We start from the raw sequence: 16,710 nt of genomic DNA on the forward strand, positions 1-16,710 counted from the left end.
ATGTTAAACATTTTGCTAGAATTAATGTTGGGAGGAGTTAAATAAATCAGATAGAGAAAGAATTGTGTTTCAGCGCTCTCTTTCATACGCCGTTGAACATTATAGGCAAGTGCTGTACCATATGTACATACAATATATTTGTCAGACTAACTGCTTCTGGTGTTTGACTAAACTGTCTCCTTTCAGCCACCCACACAGAATATGCCTATGGGTCCGGGCGGGATGAGTCAGAGCGGCCCTCCCCCACCGCCGCGCTCGCACAACATGTCTTCAGATGGTATGGTAGGTGGGGGCCCTCCTGCACCACACATGCAGAACCAGATGAACGGCCAGATGCCTGGTAAGTTTTTCTCCTCTAAGACATTAACACCAGCGTTGCCTGGCAACTGAAACGACATGGGGGCTCAAGGGATACTAGATTGTTGATGACAAAACTGCTTTGAATGCCCCCGAGTACAAGCTCTCTTAGAGTTTGTTAGCTACAGAGCTACGTGACCTGTATTCAGTGTTTATCAGGCTGCCCTTGGGCTTTGATGTAGCTGACACACAGCATTCCTCTGATGAACAGAACTGGCTAAATTTAGTCTGTTTGAAACCATGCAGTACAGCTGGCTTTAGAGGGCTTACTGGGGAAAGGTATTGGCCTGTGGCTGAGCGAACACAAATCCTTCCGTAAAAAGATAATGTGAAATCATTGTAGCTAAATAATTAGATAATAATAAAATAGATACATCTGAAAGAGGCCGTTTCTCATTTGAGTAAATGTTAAAAAAAAAAAAAAGATTGCTTTTATACAGCTTCCACTAATCTCCTGTCTCCTTTATTATTGAGGACATGTTGAATCGTAAGAGGTTTGTAAAGAAATGGCCTCCAGATTATTGTTCTAGGTGTAAATTTTAAGTCAGTTTTTATGCCATCCTGTTTTGTAATAAAAAGAAAAGTACTTGGGAAGGCAGAAACAAAGCAGAGAAAGAGGATGATAAAACTCCACATTGTACCTGCCAATACTGACTTTGGGATAACTATTCCCTTTAGCAGTCAGATCAGAGTGGAGTAGGCAATGGAAGAGTATGCTTCTTTATATAGAGGCTATTTTCCTGAATTTCCACTTGTAAAATCATACTACCTATTTCATGTGAAATGGCTTTCAGCTTAAAATTGCATTCCCAGGATTGCTTTTGTTCAGGATCCCTTCCTTTTTTTTTTTTTTTTTTTTTTTTTCTTATGGAGAAACTTTCGTTACAAAAGCACCTCAAGGTATTGACACTTCCAAGAAAGGAAACTACTGTCAAAGGATCTTTGAAAATTCATCTGTGGTGTCAAGGATAACCTTCCTGACAGCAAACACAGTAATAACTATGCAAAATTTACTACGAAAATAATAATAAAAACATATATATTACAATTGCTGTAGTCTCTAATTTCTTGATTAAGTGCAAATCTTGACTAAGTGGACTTGATAATGGTGGCTTTTCTGAAAGAGTATCTTGAATAGCCTCCAGAGGCCATGTGTAAGGAGTGTAATAAAAGATCTAGAGAAGTTAGTTTCATCGTACATGTTGGTCATGGTCTGCATTTGGAAATGTAAAGCGCAATATATGCTGCTCCCTAAGTAGGGCAGAGTTATTCTGATTATGTTCTGGTGTCCTTTATCCATCTAAGATCCATCAGTTCCCATGGAGAGTAGCATTGCCTCTCAAAAATCAGTCTCTTTGACCCTCAAGTGTAATCATATTATTGTTATTATAGTGATCCTTTCCAAGGAGAAGGATTACTAAGTCACAATGTGAGCATAATGACTTCACTGCAGAGCCACGGGGGAGAGAAGTCACTCCTTAAACATACATATTTTGTAATTAGATAGAATAAGGAAAGAGCTCTTAGGAAAATATGTGAAAGGTAAATAGCTTTGTTTTGGTATTCACCTAGACAGATACTTAAATACAGTTTCCAACTAAGCTTTAATTTAGCCTTTCCTCCAACATATTCCCTTTCTTGAGTGTCTGTTCTTTCCTTCTCAGTTTGAAGTTTTCTCTGAGGATGTGAAGATAAACAGCTTAGGATCAGGGTACCTCTAATATCGGAAAGGCATGCTAGAATCATTTCATAGGTAGGAGTTGGAAGAAGTGAAACAGAAGCATCTTGTTATGTGTATAGCTGAATTACACACATCTTTTCAAGTGTATGTTGGTTTACCTGCTTGTGAGCCTTTCTGTATTTCACAGAGATGTATTTCTAATAATTTCTGCAGTGTATGCATTTGCTTTCTGGTTTTAGGGCACTTACTCTTAGCTTACATTTGTACTAAAAACCAGATACTAAATCTTAAATGTCTGTGGAGATGATCTGTATAAAACGAGTAAAGTCACTAATCTTAAACCAGGAGAATCCGGGACTGACATCAGTTGACCAGCTGGAAGGAATAAAATGCAGGCTCTTAAAAATGCCAGCTAAGGATTTCAGGTGTTACCTGAACAGGGCCTTCCACAGACCTGAGTATGGGCAGAAGGGTTGACTAGAGGATTAGAAGAGCTGCTTGGTGATCATCAGGATATGAGTAATTTTAAAGTTCTGCTATAGACCTGTCCCATTGCCTGAAGGGCAAAGGATTATTTTTCTTATACTTGTGTCCTGGTTAATACAGAACTTGAAGTACTGCTGGGGCCCTTAATTGCATCCTGAGACAAATGTGTGTCTATATCCTCTTGCCAGGGAAGAGAGTCATGATAAACCTTTTTCAGCTGGTGATACACTCAAGTGTTATCTGTACCTGTGACAGATTTTGGTTTTTAGCTGAAAAAATTGCTGTCTGAAGAGTTACTTTGAATGAGTTTATGTGATGTAAAGTAAGGGTAATATGGATTTGGAAGGAGATGGTGAACTAAGATGTGCTGGGGGCAAGTTGTCTTCCTGATTCCTTGAGGTTGTCTTCGCACATATAAAAAGTTGAAAGGTAATATTAGCTGACGTTTGTTGTGGCACTGGTAGGTGACCTTCCTGAGTAACACATTGTCCTGGTTCCAGCCAGAACAGGGTTAATTGTTGCAGTAGCCAGGAGGAGGCATGGCCAGGGCCTGGAGGTTATTCTGACCTGCAGGATATTGTTGGGGTTCTTCATGGTGAGCAATTGTTTGTGAATCCTTTGCATCTTGTGTGTACACTGTTATGAATGCAGTCGCTGTTACTGTTCTTTTTCTTATTTCATTGCTGTTTCCAGTAAATTGTTCTTATCTCAACTTGTAATCTTTACTTTTTGTGCCTCCAGTTCTCCTCTCCAGCCCAGCACAGGAAAGGGGATACAGGGGAGCAAGCAAAGTGGTGTGTGGTTTGGAGTGTTTTAGTGGAAATGGTAAATTGGGGAATAGCATTTCTGAACCACAACACAGTTGTCTGTGCATTCCCACCAAGTTCTCTCAAAATATTCTTTCCTTCCTGCAAATGTAGTCTCAAATGTATGTAGTTTGGATTACAGCTTCTTGGAGGTAAGGTGCTGTGTGCAGATGGTTAAGAGGAAAAAGGACTTCTGTTTATACTCAGGATAGACAGTTATTCTGCTAATTTCATTATAACACAGATCTAATTATAAGTGTGTATATAAGTACAGCATTTAAAGCAGTTACTTTAAAGTTGAGATACATACTTCATGCCTCATTAATTCACTCACAGTTCATTCATATTATCCTCTTCGTATTTCATTTATCCATATAAAAATGAAAATCAATTGTTTTGTCCTTATATGCACTAGAACTCCATGAAGTGTTTTGACAAACTATAATAAAAGTTATATGTAAAGAGTGGGTTTTTTATTTTTCATTTGCAAGGTTTTTGATCCTATGGTCTTAGCTTTTTCTGTGTCTTTGTTTTCTAGCTTCTCCCTAACAAACCCCCAGATTCTGACCTCAGAAAATACACATACCTTGCATTTCATGACAGTTTTTGCTTATGAGTGCTTTCTCCTCTTTTAGTGCTGCCGGAGACATGAAGTAAAGGCTAGCAAACTACCTTTTAGAGAAGGTGTTTTATTTTTTCCAATTATCTCTTCCAATGATTTTTGCCTTCCTCATTTGGCTTCTTACATTACAGTTTTTAAAAATTTGCTCCCGTGTTCTCGCCTAACTTCCTTAAATCTATCATTGACAATCTCTTCTTTTAATCAGAAAGAGACAAAACTACTCCCAGGCCTTAACTTTCTGACACTAACTCTCTGTATTCCTTCCCTTAATTAGGAAAATAGTCTTCTAGCAGCTCTGCAATAGTTGCTTGGTACTACAGTATGAAGCTTTTCTCCCCTGTAGCTTTGCCTAAGAGCACATTCATGATTGAGCTCGTGGTTAGAGACAGGCTCACTTTTTCATAATTAAACTGTCTTCATATTCTCATTATTACAGAATTAGGCTGTGTTGAATTGAAGAGGGTCAGTGTAGGCATCTATAGTACTCTTGTGGGCATAATCCTATTCACTGAATTACTTTCTCTGTATTTGTGGCGGACCTGCCTTTGTACATTTCGGCAATCTCTGCTCACCTTGCATTGTAGGAACAGTGAACTGTATGTATGATACCTTTTTCAGCTTTTACACTTTCCTTGACAAAATGGGTTTGTGTTTATTTCAGTAACATGTCTTAAAAAGGGCAAGAAGATAAACATATTTTTAAACTTACGCTCCGTTTCTTCTACTTTGGCTTTAGTAGCTGTTGTCTTTTTCTTCTGCATCTTTTTGTTTCAGGCAGTTAGTATTGTCTCTGTGACCTTGTGTGCAGCTCTATATATCCTTATTTCTGCCTTCATGCACCTAGACTAGTGCAGTTTTCTCATTAGCCAAGGACTTAGGAGCTGTTTACATCTGAAGCAGAGGGGTTCATTTTTATTTTCACTGAGAAATATGTAAAATCAGTACCTTCCTACAGATCTACTAGTGCAGTTTCTTTTAGATGTCTCTTCTTAGACTTTTCTAGCTTAACAAAAAACCTGTGGCACGTTTAGCAACAGCAGCATCTTCTTGGTGAAATCTGTACATATCAGCATTTGCCTTGTTTACAGGTGACCTGGTCTGTCATGTCTTCTGGTTGTACATATTTTCATGAGGCCTTCATGTGGTACTTGTCATGGGCATAATCCATGCATTTCATCTACTTTTTTTACTTGTCATAGTTATATTCAGTCCCACTTTTTATTCATTTTAGTTCTAGTAGCTGTTCACCTGTTCCACCTAAAGTAATGAGTAGACCTACCAGATAGTATTGTAATGTTGTATTTGTTAAAATACCCATTGAGAGTAGATTGAATTTAGAGAATAATACAAATTCAGCCTTTGTTTTCAGATAGAAGGGAAATAGAAGGTGAAAAGATGTTGTTGGCTCATGGGTGTATGAACAAGTTGCTTTGCCTTTGCATCTTCACAACTGATAATTTGGGGACTGTCCTTCCAGTCATCATCCCCCACACCAGTAATCTGCAAATACAGTTGCAGGATATTGGCTATAAAGTTAGTATACGATCAAGAAATGCTAAATAGTTCTTCAGCCATTTTTATTCTACATTGTTTCATGCTATCTGAATCACTGCAATGCTAGGTCCATTAGAAATCAAAAGCATTGATTTTCTGTTGTGTTGAAATTTTCCACCTTATTTACAAGTAGAAAAGATGCAGCACATTGTCTGTAACATTTTTTCTTTGTTCCTTTTTTCACACTTTTCTTTGATTTCCAAGGTTTTTCTTTCATGTATGCAAAGCAGCAAAGGTGATGTGTTTACCAGCATAGGACACTAAATGCTTTCCACTTACATATCATGCTTATAAAAAAGTCATGATTGAAATATTAAAAAAAAAAAAAAATCTTGATGTCTTACCACGAAGATTTGTTCTCATTCCCATCTCAGGAGATAAACTCAGGGGTTATTTTCTTGTCATGAACAATTTTTGGTTAGATTTTTATCTACAGGGGCATTAGAACAGCTGTGTAGAAGAATGAATTTGGTTCACAGGTTTTCCATGAAAGCCTTTGCTGTTGCAGCAGTGATCTGTGGAATGCTTATGACCTTCTCTTTCTTCTGTGGTTAACTGTATAATCTTTTGAATGAAAGTTAGCCTAAGTTAGCATTTAGTGGTGGACTTGGCAGTGTTAAATTTGTTGTTGGACATGACAATCTTAGTGATCTTTTCCAATGAAAATGTTTCTATGCTTCTATGTAATTTTACCATGTCAATGTTAATACGCCTGTGTTTAAAAGTAATAATAATTGTTGGTTTCAAAAAATTGTCTAGCATGGGTTGTTTGAATACACAGAAATGTTACAGCCATTTTAACAATTACAGCTCTGATGGAGTTATCAAGCTGTCTGTTCCACTGGTCTTATGGCATTCAGAACAAAATCTGGGCTGTGTTATGCAAGTACTAAAAACACTAGTTTTGTGTATGATACGAATAGAAGATGAGCTATATAATAATTCACCTTTGTTTCAGTAGCTTTAGCTACTGAAAAATGTAAAAATGTATTTTGTAGAAAAAGAAAATGTATTTCGTAATAGAGATGAACTTGTTCACTTTCTTATTTTTCAAGTGAGGAAATCACATACAAACTTTACATTATTTTCATGTAATTGTATTTAATAACTTCTCTTTAGTTTTGTGATTCAGTATGATTGTTTTCACCTGCTTTTATGATGCTTAATGTACAACTTCTCTCGCTGTTTTTCTTTCTGAAGGACCCAACCATATGCCTATGCAAGGACCTGGACCTAACCAACTCAATATGACAAACAGTTCCATGAATATGCCTTCAAGTAGCCATGGGTCCATGGGTGGCTATAATCACTCAGTGCCATCGTCACAGAGCATGCCAGTGCAGAATCAGATGACAATGAGCCAGGGACAGCCGATGGGCAACTATGGGCCCAGACCAAACATGAATATGCAACCAAACCAAGGTAAGTGAAGTGTTTGTTACCTTCTGTAAAAGGAAAACATCGTGGGTGCAAATTCTTTTAAAGGTCTTATTTGTAGATTCCTTCTTTAAATGTGTCCGTACTCTGGGATTGGCTCAGTTGATTAGGGCATGGTTCTATAGACACAAAGGCTGTGACTTCAGTCACCCTATGGGCCATTTACCTGAGACATGGACTCAGTGATCCTTACGGGAGGTTCATCTCAGAATACTCTGTGAATATTCTGTACCTATGTTTGAAATATTCTACATCTCTTTTCTCCCATGTATCTGGGACTTTCTGTTTATTTGCAGACATAGAACTATTTTCAGGTATTTTGTGGGAATGGATCTATTTTCATCAGCTGTAAGCTGGAACTATTGTTTGTCTTTTTCAGATTTTACACTTCTAGCTAAGTGTTATTGTCATTCAGGTTGATAAAAGAAGTCTCTGCTTTTAAATCTCTTGGTTAAATTTAATAATTAAAGTCAGATAGCCCTCAGTTAGTTACACCTAGTTAGTGTTTGTTTTCTGCTGCATGCTGTTCTAGCATGGAATGTCTCTTAGTCTTAGAGAAGCAAAATGCAGTTCCAGGAGCAAATCTGGTACTCCCTACAGCTTTCATGACATGTCCTTGTGTATATAGTAAAAATCAAAACTAATTTTGTATCTAAGATATTTCCGTTGCATAAACCAATGATGTTTTGATGTCTTTGTTGAAGTGCAAGGACATTGTGGAATTAAAATACTGCATTAGAGTCACAGCACAGCAAACTACTCAGTTTTATATGTACTGCATATTCTTACAGAGGTGCTTTACAAGTCAGCAATCAGTATTTTCAGCTTTCATGTTAAGATTGTTACTGCACTGGATCTGTACATAGCACCTGCTAGAAGACATATGACAAATCAAAGCTCCACTTTTTTATATGTAAATACCATCTGTTCCAGATGTGTACAGACAGACCAGGTCATACTGTTAGGTTTGATTACAGAAGAGTGCAAAACAGACAAAAGACTAACTTAATGAGAGGCTAAAAATAAGTCATGATGAGAGAAGCTGTTTCTGCACTTTTCTTACTAGTAGAGAAAGTGGGAGGTCTGAGGCCTTCAACATGCACATTGCTAGTAGCATTTTTCTTATAACAGTAGAAGAAACAAAGGATAGGCACATAGCAGAGGAAATCATAAGTGAGAATATTATTCACTGCCTCTCTGAACTGGCAAGTTTTCTCTGTATTCTGGGCAATATGTAGTGTAGTAATTTTATGAACGTTTTAAGATGCTTTGAAAAAGCTCTTTGCCATTTCAGTTCAGATTTTATTTGCAGAGTTAGCAATAATTATGTAGCAGTATGTGTGAGGGAGACGTCTAGTGTCTCCCTACACTCTACAGAAAACAATTTTGTGTGACTGGCCTAAAATTGAGGAGATGATTTCATCTCAAAGTAGCATTCTTTACTCTTCCTCATAATATTCCCCTGTTGTTTTTTCAGTACTCTGTCAAACTTGAAAATTGGTCATTAGAAACTAAGCAGAAATAAACTTAAAAGGTTTCTGTTCTGAACAAATAATGGTACTGAAGTGACTTTGGGGAATAAAGAATAAAACAGTATTAACCAAATTATAGGCTCAAGAACAAGAGCAAAATCTGTAGTTAGAACAATGGTACTATTGCCATTAGGGCCACAGCAAGCTTTTGCATTGTGTAACTCTAATTCTGCCAAGTTTTGACCCTTTAGGCTGAGACTTTTTCCATTCCAAGTGTCTGCTTCAAGGCTGATTCTGTTTTTTTGCGGAGGTTTCACAGAAGTAGAGGACAGTGGGATGAGAAATTATATTCTTTAAAATGTTTCAAGGTCTCACTAAACAGAGCACTTCATATATAAATGCAGGAATGCAGTTTCTTTAGAGCAAGACTTTGAAACTTGTCTGTTACACAAGCAAAGTGCTTTTTGCTGTTGAATTAAAATATTGTTCCAAATATCTGTGAGAGAGGAAGTCTTAAATCTGAAGATGGGCATGTTTGTTATTTTGATCTAAGATGATTCCCAGTCAGGTCTGCTTAGTACATTTCCTCTGTTTTCTACTCTTAGTTGTTACTTTTATATTGAAGTTTGATGACAAATTACATGAAGTATTTTTATATCTTCATTTTCTTGTGAGTCCCAAGGCAGTTGGGCAGAGAACAACAGAGTAATGTGAGACCATGAGAAACTTAGAGGTAGGTAGCCAAGTCCCAGTCTGGCTGGACAGAGGTCTCAGCGAAGCATGGCCACTTCAGGCTTCTCACCTAAGTGAAGAAACAAGAATGAGCTGCTAGAAAGTGCACTCAGTGCAGTTTAACAGAAGGGGAAGAAACAGATGGTGACTCAAAGATTTCTTAACCGGTTGAATGTGCAACGAGAAACACAAGTGAACCAAAATTTCTGAACCTCAGTGTTGTTGTCAGGAGACATTTATGAACACCTAAGTATGCTTTGTTTCTTTGTCTTACAGGAGTGATCCATACTGAAAATGAAAGATCCTACTACATCTATCATTTAGTAACAGCACTAGCTAAATATAATGCCAGATATTCCACAAGATGAGATCTTAGCATCTCAAGTTGGCTGTTAAAAATTAGTAGATGTTTTTGACCTTAATCTTTCCCTATGTGGGTTTCTCACCTGTAGAGGAATGAATCTGCTGGTAAGATTACAATACCATCTGATTTCACAGGAGAGTTGTCAAAGTGTATTCATTAGGAAGATTTGGACAAATTACTTATGGGTGCCATAAGAAAACCCATGAATAAATTAATAATTCTGTCTTTAGTGTTTGACTAGGCATCACATTGCATATGAACTATTAGGAAGAAACAAAATACTGAAATAGTTTTTCAGTGAGTAATACCTGTGTATTGAATGAAGTCAGTACTTCTAAGTACTTTCTAAGGGGAAAAATGCATACTATTATGTAACAGATAAAATCACCATAACACGCAGAAAGGCTTGCTCTAACACTTGGGTTATGCTTGAGCATAACCTCTTTATGTGCACTTGCTACCAAAACATCTTGCTGTATATACACCTTGTGAGGCAGATGGTGTTAGCAAGAAAAAAATTTAGAAGTGCTAATTAAGAAATAAAATGCATCGTAACAGAACTGTTTGCTGGATTTACTTCCTGTATCCACTCTGTATTCATTATTGATTTGTACTAGTTATAAAATGCTATCCAGAGGAATAATGAGAAGCAAAGTTTTCATGGTATTGATTTTATATTGCGTTTAAAAGAGGAATTCCAGTAATTTTGGAGTTAAAGCAGAATGTTTTAAGTGGAAGATTCTGTAGATGACTCTTCATTGAAAAATTAATATACCAGCCCAGGACATCTGCAAGGAGTATTGGCTACCTTTTTGGAAAAGATAGGAAGCAGAAGGAACTGAATGAATATGGAAGAAATTGTGTTCTTATGGGTGCATTTCTTGTATATGGTAAACTTCTTAGTTTGAACAGAAATTTCGAGTGTTGACAGTTTTTGACTTTTCAGAGGCGCAATGTAGGCATGATTTTTTTGAAACCTAAAACTTGCATGGAAATTCCTCTTTTTATATGTTGAACATACCTTTCACACTTGGGGAATAATATTTAGTAGTAGAGTAAGAACCAGGAAGTTGTAGCTTGGCCATCGCAGAAACTCTGCTAGGTGTGGCCATCCCAGAGACTGTGTTTCTCCTTTCTCAGATTGTTTTGCTGGGATTCCATTCCCTTGCAAGAAGAGCTTGGCACAAAGTTGCTGAGCTCCCCAGTCTCTATTGAATGAGCAGTATATGTTGCCTGTGATAAGGGAGGGGAACTAGTTTACCAGGTGACTTCTACAAGACAATATCATGTTGACTCAGTCATTTGCAGACCAGTTGTCAAATCTGGTGTTGAAATTTTTTAATGATAGTTTCATTTATATAACCTTGGAAAAATTCCATTAAAATTTCAGAGCTCTTCCACTTAGAAGCAAATCTGAAGATACAGAAAGAATAGAGATGAGGCAGATGCAGATTCCAGTTCTTTTGTTGTGCACAAAAAGAAAGGAACATTAAGACAGGAACATCCAATGTTAGTTAAAATATAAACATATTCAGTGTATGTCCAACCAGGATAAAATAATTTCTGAGTTTGACTGTCTTTGTGAATGTCTTGCCATCTGTTCACTCTCATGTAAACTGAGACTTAGGTTTCAATACCTCAACTGCTTACAGTAGTCAAGATGTTATGGAAAAAGGGCAGTCTCAATGTTTTTTTGAAATCTAGCCTATTAAAGGGAAATAAAATCGCCTCCACATTCTGAAACACCATCATGCTGTAGCTGCATTGTGTAGGATGTCTGGCTGTAGAAGACAATGTAGTTTTGTCATGAAAAACCAAAAGATATAAACAGCTGCCACAAAGCTTGTGCTTTTATATTCTTCCCTAGAGTGAAGCATGAAAGGCAACGTTGGTAACCAAGGAATTCTATGACATTTTATGTTCTATTTTTTTAAGTGATACCTAAATGAAATTATGGTTCAGTTTGAGATGAGAAGTTTGTGGACTAGTATAGTGTGGAGAACTGTTCTAAATTTGCAGCCTGAATCTTACATTAGGAGTAGCAAAAAGTTTTGTATCCTCAAAGTCTTTTAAGATAATGTTTAAATTGCTCATGGCGTTAAAACACCTTTAGGATGGTGGTTCATTTGACTAAGCACATCTAAATTGCAGTGTTTGTCAAGTTAAATTGACCCTACATTATAGTTTCTAAGATAACTCTCTCAAGGCTTAAAACCATCATTTAAAAAACAAGCATTTTTTTAAAGATGTGGAAAAATGGCAAAAAAGTTTTGCTGAGGGCTGCTGCAGTGATTTATATTTTGTTATTTTTGTAACAGTAGATCCTGTGATGAGATTAACCATGGTAAGTCTGGCTTGGTGTTCTTTGCTGATACTCTAAGTATGGATATCCAGTTGCTTCCTCCATACAAGTGCACACTGTGAAATGCCTAAAGAGTAGACCCCTGAGCAGCACAACCAGTGTAATTTGGAAGGCTGAAGAAACAATAGCTTGTCCTGCTGCTTTTTGGTCATACCCACGTGTTCCCATAGCTCTTTAGAACAGCAGTCACCAGTTCATTCACGAGCGTGGTTCCTCACTTCTCTGCTTCTTCAAAAGGTTCAACCATGTCAGTGGTTATTCTTGTCCCCTCATAGCATTTACCACCAGTACCTGGGTTTCAATGTAAGGGACAACGTTAAGGAGACAATGTTTAAACCACTAAACTTTACTGCAGCTCTTTCATCCTCTGCACTTCTGGTCTCAGATTCGTTAGCTATATCTGGGACCTGCTTTTAGTTTGTATTTCCTTATCTTACCTATGTGAAGACTAGGTTGTCAGTTTCCAAAAGTCCTTTCTTGTCACAAGACTGCTGCTGTGTCGCTGTAGTTACAAGAAGATCAGGTAGTAGTCCATTTTTTCTTTAATCCACATACCTTTTCTTCCCTGTACATGAGATACATGGCTGGAGCAGAATTTTTTTTTTTTCCTCAACTACTGATAGTTGCCTACACCTACTAAACAAAAATGTGTATTGATAATATAGACCAGTTAAATTTGGTACTTGCGTATTTTACAGAGATAATGTTAATATATCTTTGGGTACATTTTGTACTGTGTACAAGTAAGATACTCTGTCCTCTCTAGATTCAATAGTTGTAGAAATTCAGCAAATAAAGGATTTCTGTAGAGAGTTTTTGAAAGCAGTGAGCATTCTCTTGCAGCTCACAGTTACATGAGCTTTGTATATAAAAGTCTGATCTCCAGGTCTGGAAGAGATCATGACTTCCACCAAATGTAGTTTTTTTTGTGACCTGATTGGAGATTAAAGAGCTGTGGTTTAGGGTGCTTGTAAAAATACACGCCTCAAATATTAGAAGACATAATAGAATCATTGAATTGTTTGGGTTGGAAAGGACTTCAGAGATCATACAGTCCCAGCCTTCCCTGCCTGTGCTACAACTAGCCGAGGTTTCTCAGAGCCGCATCCATCCTGGTCTTGAACACATCCAGGGATGGGACATTCACATCTTCTTTAGGCAACCACCAGTGCCTCACCACCCTCCTCCAGTGCCTCACAACCTCACAGTGAAGAATTTCCTCCTGATATCCAATCTGTACCTACCCTCTTCCAATTTTAAACCATTGCCCCTTGTCCTGTCACAATCTGCCTGTGTAAAAAGTCTATCTCTCTCCCTTTTGTAAAGTCCCCTTAAAACACTGGAAGGCCACAGTGAGGTCTCCCTGGAGCTTTCTCTTCTCCATGCTCTCTCAGCATTTCATCTTATAGGAGAGGTGCTCTATCCCTCTAATAATCCTTGTGGCCTTCCTGTAGACTTGCTCCAATAGATCTATGTCTTTCCTGTGCTGGACACCCTAGAGCTGGATACAGCACTTTGGGTGAGGTCTTACCAGAGCAGAGTAGAGGGGCAGAATCTCCTTGCCTGACCTTCTGGCCATGTTTTTTTTCATGCTGCCCAGGATACAGTTGGTTTTTTGGGGTGCAGGCCAACATTGCCAGATTAGACCCAGCTTTTCACCAGTGTAAACCTTTAAGTTCTTCTCAGGGCTGCTCTCAGTGAGTTTCCCACTCTGTACTCCTGTCTGGGTTTGCCCCGACCCAGGTGCTACACCTTGCATTTGGACTTGGTGAACTTCATGAGGTTCTCTTGGGTCCACTTCTCAAGTGTGTCCATATACAAGTAGATAATGCATTAATAGTCTTAAGGTTTTTATTAAGTTTTGAGATTTGATGTCTTATGAAGTATTACACGATGAAAAAACATAGCTTTCTCCTAAAGCTAAATTTTTCAAATGGAGGAATAAATTCAAAGTTCCCTCATCCCTCAAAACTGCTGCATAAAATGCTTATGTTCCTTCCATGAGGCAGTAGAGACCGTGGTGGTTCTTTTAGGTATCATCTTAATAAGAAGAACCAAACTGGAAGGAAGCCAGGCCGCCTGTTATGAACACAACACACAGCCTGAATCAGGGTAGTGAATTCTCATTGTGGCTCTACAAAGCGTTAATGAAGTTCTAATTTAAAAAGCAAACACAAAATCTCTACATTGCACCATGGGGACCCAACACATTTTATCACATTGTATTGTGACTAATATTAATATTGTTAATTAACAAGCCTTCTTGAGATCTAGGAATATTATAGCAACAAGTTTCTATTTTTTCTCAAGACTGCCTACTGTTTCTCAGTACCCCCAAACAGAGGAGCAGTGAAATGGAATAATCCAAATTACCTATTCATTTAGAAGATGAAAAAAGGAAACGTATTTTGCCAATAACTAAGTACATCTAAATTTAACCATTTTTTTTAGCTTTAAAGTCGAGACACAGAAACTTGCCATACTGAGGGATAGAACCATAAATTGATCTTCTTAAGTGTGGCCAATATTTATCTTTAGAGGAAAATGAAGCTTAGGCCACTTCTCAGTGAGTGATCCCACACAGGGGTTTTATGGAATTTAACTAATGCACTTTGAATTCATACCATTTATTTGTCTTAACTTTCCCTCACAACTCTGCATAGACAGGATCTAAGTGACTACATATTCCTTTGCCTTTATAAATCCATTGTCACTTGACTGTATCTAGGTATTTTTCCAGTACTGTAATTTCACACAGGACTTTCTGCTTGTGCTTCAGCACCTAGTTATTTAAAAATACTAAATAGAATGGAAAAATCTAAGCATACAGAAAGTAGGTAATACCTTTCTTTTTCTTCTTGGATGGCACTTAGGAGTGGCTCTGCCAGTTTGATGTTTGATGTCATGGCCTTAGTTTTTAGTGAAAAAACTTCTAGTTTCTTATTGTCTTTAGTTTATAAAATATTTTTTTTAAAAAAAGGCAAAAAAAGCTTAGAGATACACCATTATAGACTGGGCAAGTATGTGTGAAGTGGTTTGAATTAATATATTACAAAAATCTGTTGTTTAAAAATGTTTAGGTCTTTGTCACAGCAGATTTTCCTCCTCATATTTTTGATACTGGAATAACTCTCTCCTGAAGTGGTACTACAGAGGAGGCACAGAGGCTGTTCTTTGTTAAATGTTATATCAGTCTAATCTGCAATCTCATATAATGAAATGGTGTAATCATCGTTTTCATTCCTGTGTGGTGTCAGTAGGGTGCTCTTTAACTGTCTGTTTTCATTACTGAAATTTGCATTTCTCCAAGTACAGCCTTAATCAGATTTTGTCAGTTGATAAAACATGGACAGTACTTGATCTCTCCTGGTCTCTTCCTGTGGTTCATAGAAACTTGGTGCAAGTTGGTATCAAAGAAGAATTTTTTTGTTACAGACTTGTTTGGGACTGTTCAGTGTCAGGCAGAGCCTGTGTTCTGTGGGCCTTCTGCATATACCCATTGTGTAATTGCCTGTCTGGTTCACCTGATTTGTCTTTACAGGCTAAATATAATTGTTGATTTTGTGATAACAGCTTAGTGGTTTGTTGATGGTATATAACCACAACTATGTGTGTATTGAAACTATGCTCTGAGGAGATCACAAATGTTAAATAATTTTTCAGTGACTTCGCAAGGTTTCACCATCAGGTTTTCACCTACACTTTTTTTTGAAGGTATTTTTTAAAACAAAAGTCACAGAAGCGTTTCAATTATTTTTGTGTATGTGTAAACTAGTATCTGTGTTTTTGAAGAAAAATCATCTAAAAAGCAACCTTATTTAGTCTGACTTCTGTTCTGTAGTTTGGTTACTGAATTGTTCACCTACATTTACATAAGTTCAGAAACAACAAACTCTTATCAGAGTACTGGATATACAGAGCCTTTTTTGGTCCATTTTTAAGGTTTGAATTTTCCATGTTCTTTTGGAAAGGTTTAATCACAGATTTTTTTGTGTATTTAACATTTTTGCTGCTTCTTCTTTTGCAGGTCCAATGATGCACCAGCAGCCTCCCTCGCAGCAATACAACATGCCACAGGCAGGTGGCCAGCATTACCAGGGGCAGCAGCCACCGATGGGAATGATGGGCCAAGTTAACCAAGGAAATCACATGATGGGGCAGAGACAGATTCCTCCATACAGGCCACCACAGCAAGGTAGGAATTCAGCTCAGTATTTTTACACTGATTTTGAATAACCATGTTTAAAACCATTTTACATCACTTTCTTGCTTACACCAAATTTCTGTCAAGTCATTTGGTGTGACAGACTTCGCACACTCTTTTTGTTACCCTTTTTAAGGGTGGTTCTTGCAACAAGAGATTACTGCTATCACCATGAAATGTGAAGACAAGTTTGTTTTCTTTTTCTTTTGGTTCTTTCTGAGATAATGCATTCTGAAATTATGCATCTTAAGATACGTTGATGCAGAATTCTGTTTTGAAATTTAAATGATAGGAACAGAAAAGGAACAGAATACCTACTTGGTTCTGAATTCATTCAATTACAAAAGAAGGAACAATGTTCCACAATATTGGTTCACTTTTTTCTTTTTAGTCCTTTTCAATAAGGAATAATTTTATTTTTAACACCCTAGTTTGCTATACACATATTCCTAAAATGAGCTCAAAACTGAAGTTTGATTATATAGTCTCAGTCTAGTGCAGCCAAACAACTGTGTGTTTGTGTACGTAGATAGATACATTTACTTATTTTTTTAACTAAACCAGATTACATATGTTGTCTGTAATGCAACAAATGGGTGGGGAATACATTTGAGAAATATTTCTCATACTAAG

At 37.3% G+C, this 16,710-nt stretch overlaps 1 protein-coding gene across 3 annotated transcripts in view; it reads left to right on the top strand.

Annotated features, from left to right (window-relative positions):
- Positions 1–16,710, top strand: part of SS18 (SS18 subunit of BAF chromatin remodeling complex) — a 43,765-nt gene that overhangs the window by 16,783 nt on the left and 10,272 nt on the right. For all 3 annotated transcript variants that reach the window (XM_063395165.1, XM_063395181.1, XM_063395175.1), the window contains exons 4-6: positions 187–340; positions 6,707–6,928; positions 15,901–16,068. In XM_063395165.1, the coding sequence (XP_063251235.1) occupies positions 187–340; positions 6,707–6,928; positions 15,901–16,068 (544 nt within the window). The remainder of the gene's footprint in view (positions 1–186; positions 341–6,706; positions 6,929–15,900; positions 16,069–16,710) is intronic.

Source organism: Prinia subflava, chromosome 1 (genome assembly GCF_021018805.1).
Source record: "Prinia subflava isolate CZ2003 ecotype Zambia chromosome 1, Cam_Psub_1.2, whole genome shotgun sequence".
Lineage (NCBI taxonomy): Eukaryota > Metazoa > Chordata > Aves > Passeriformes > Cisticolidae > Prinia > Prinia subflava.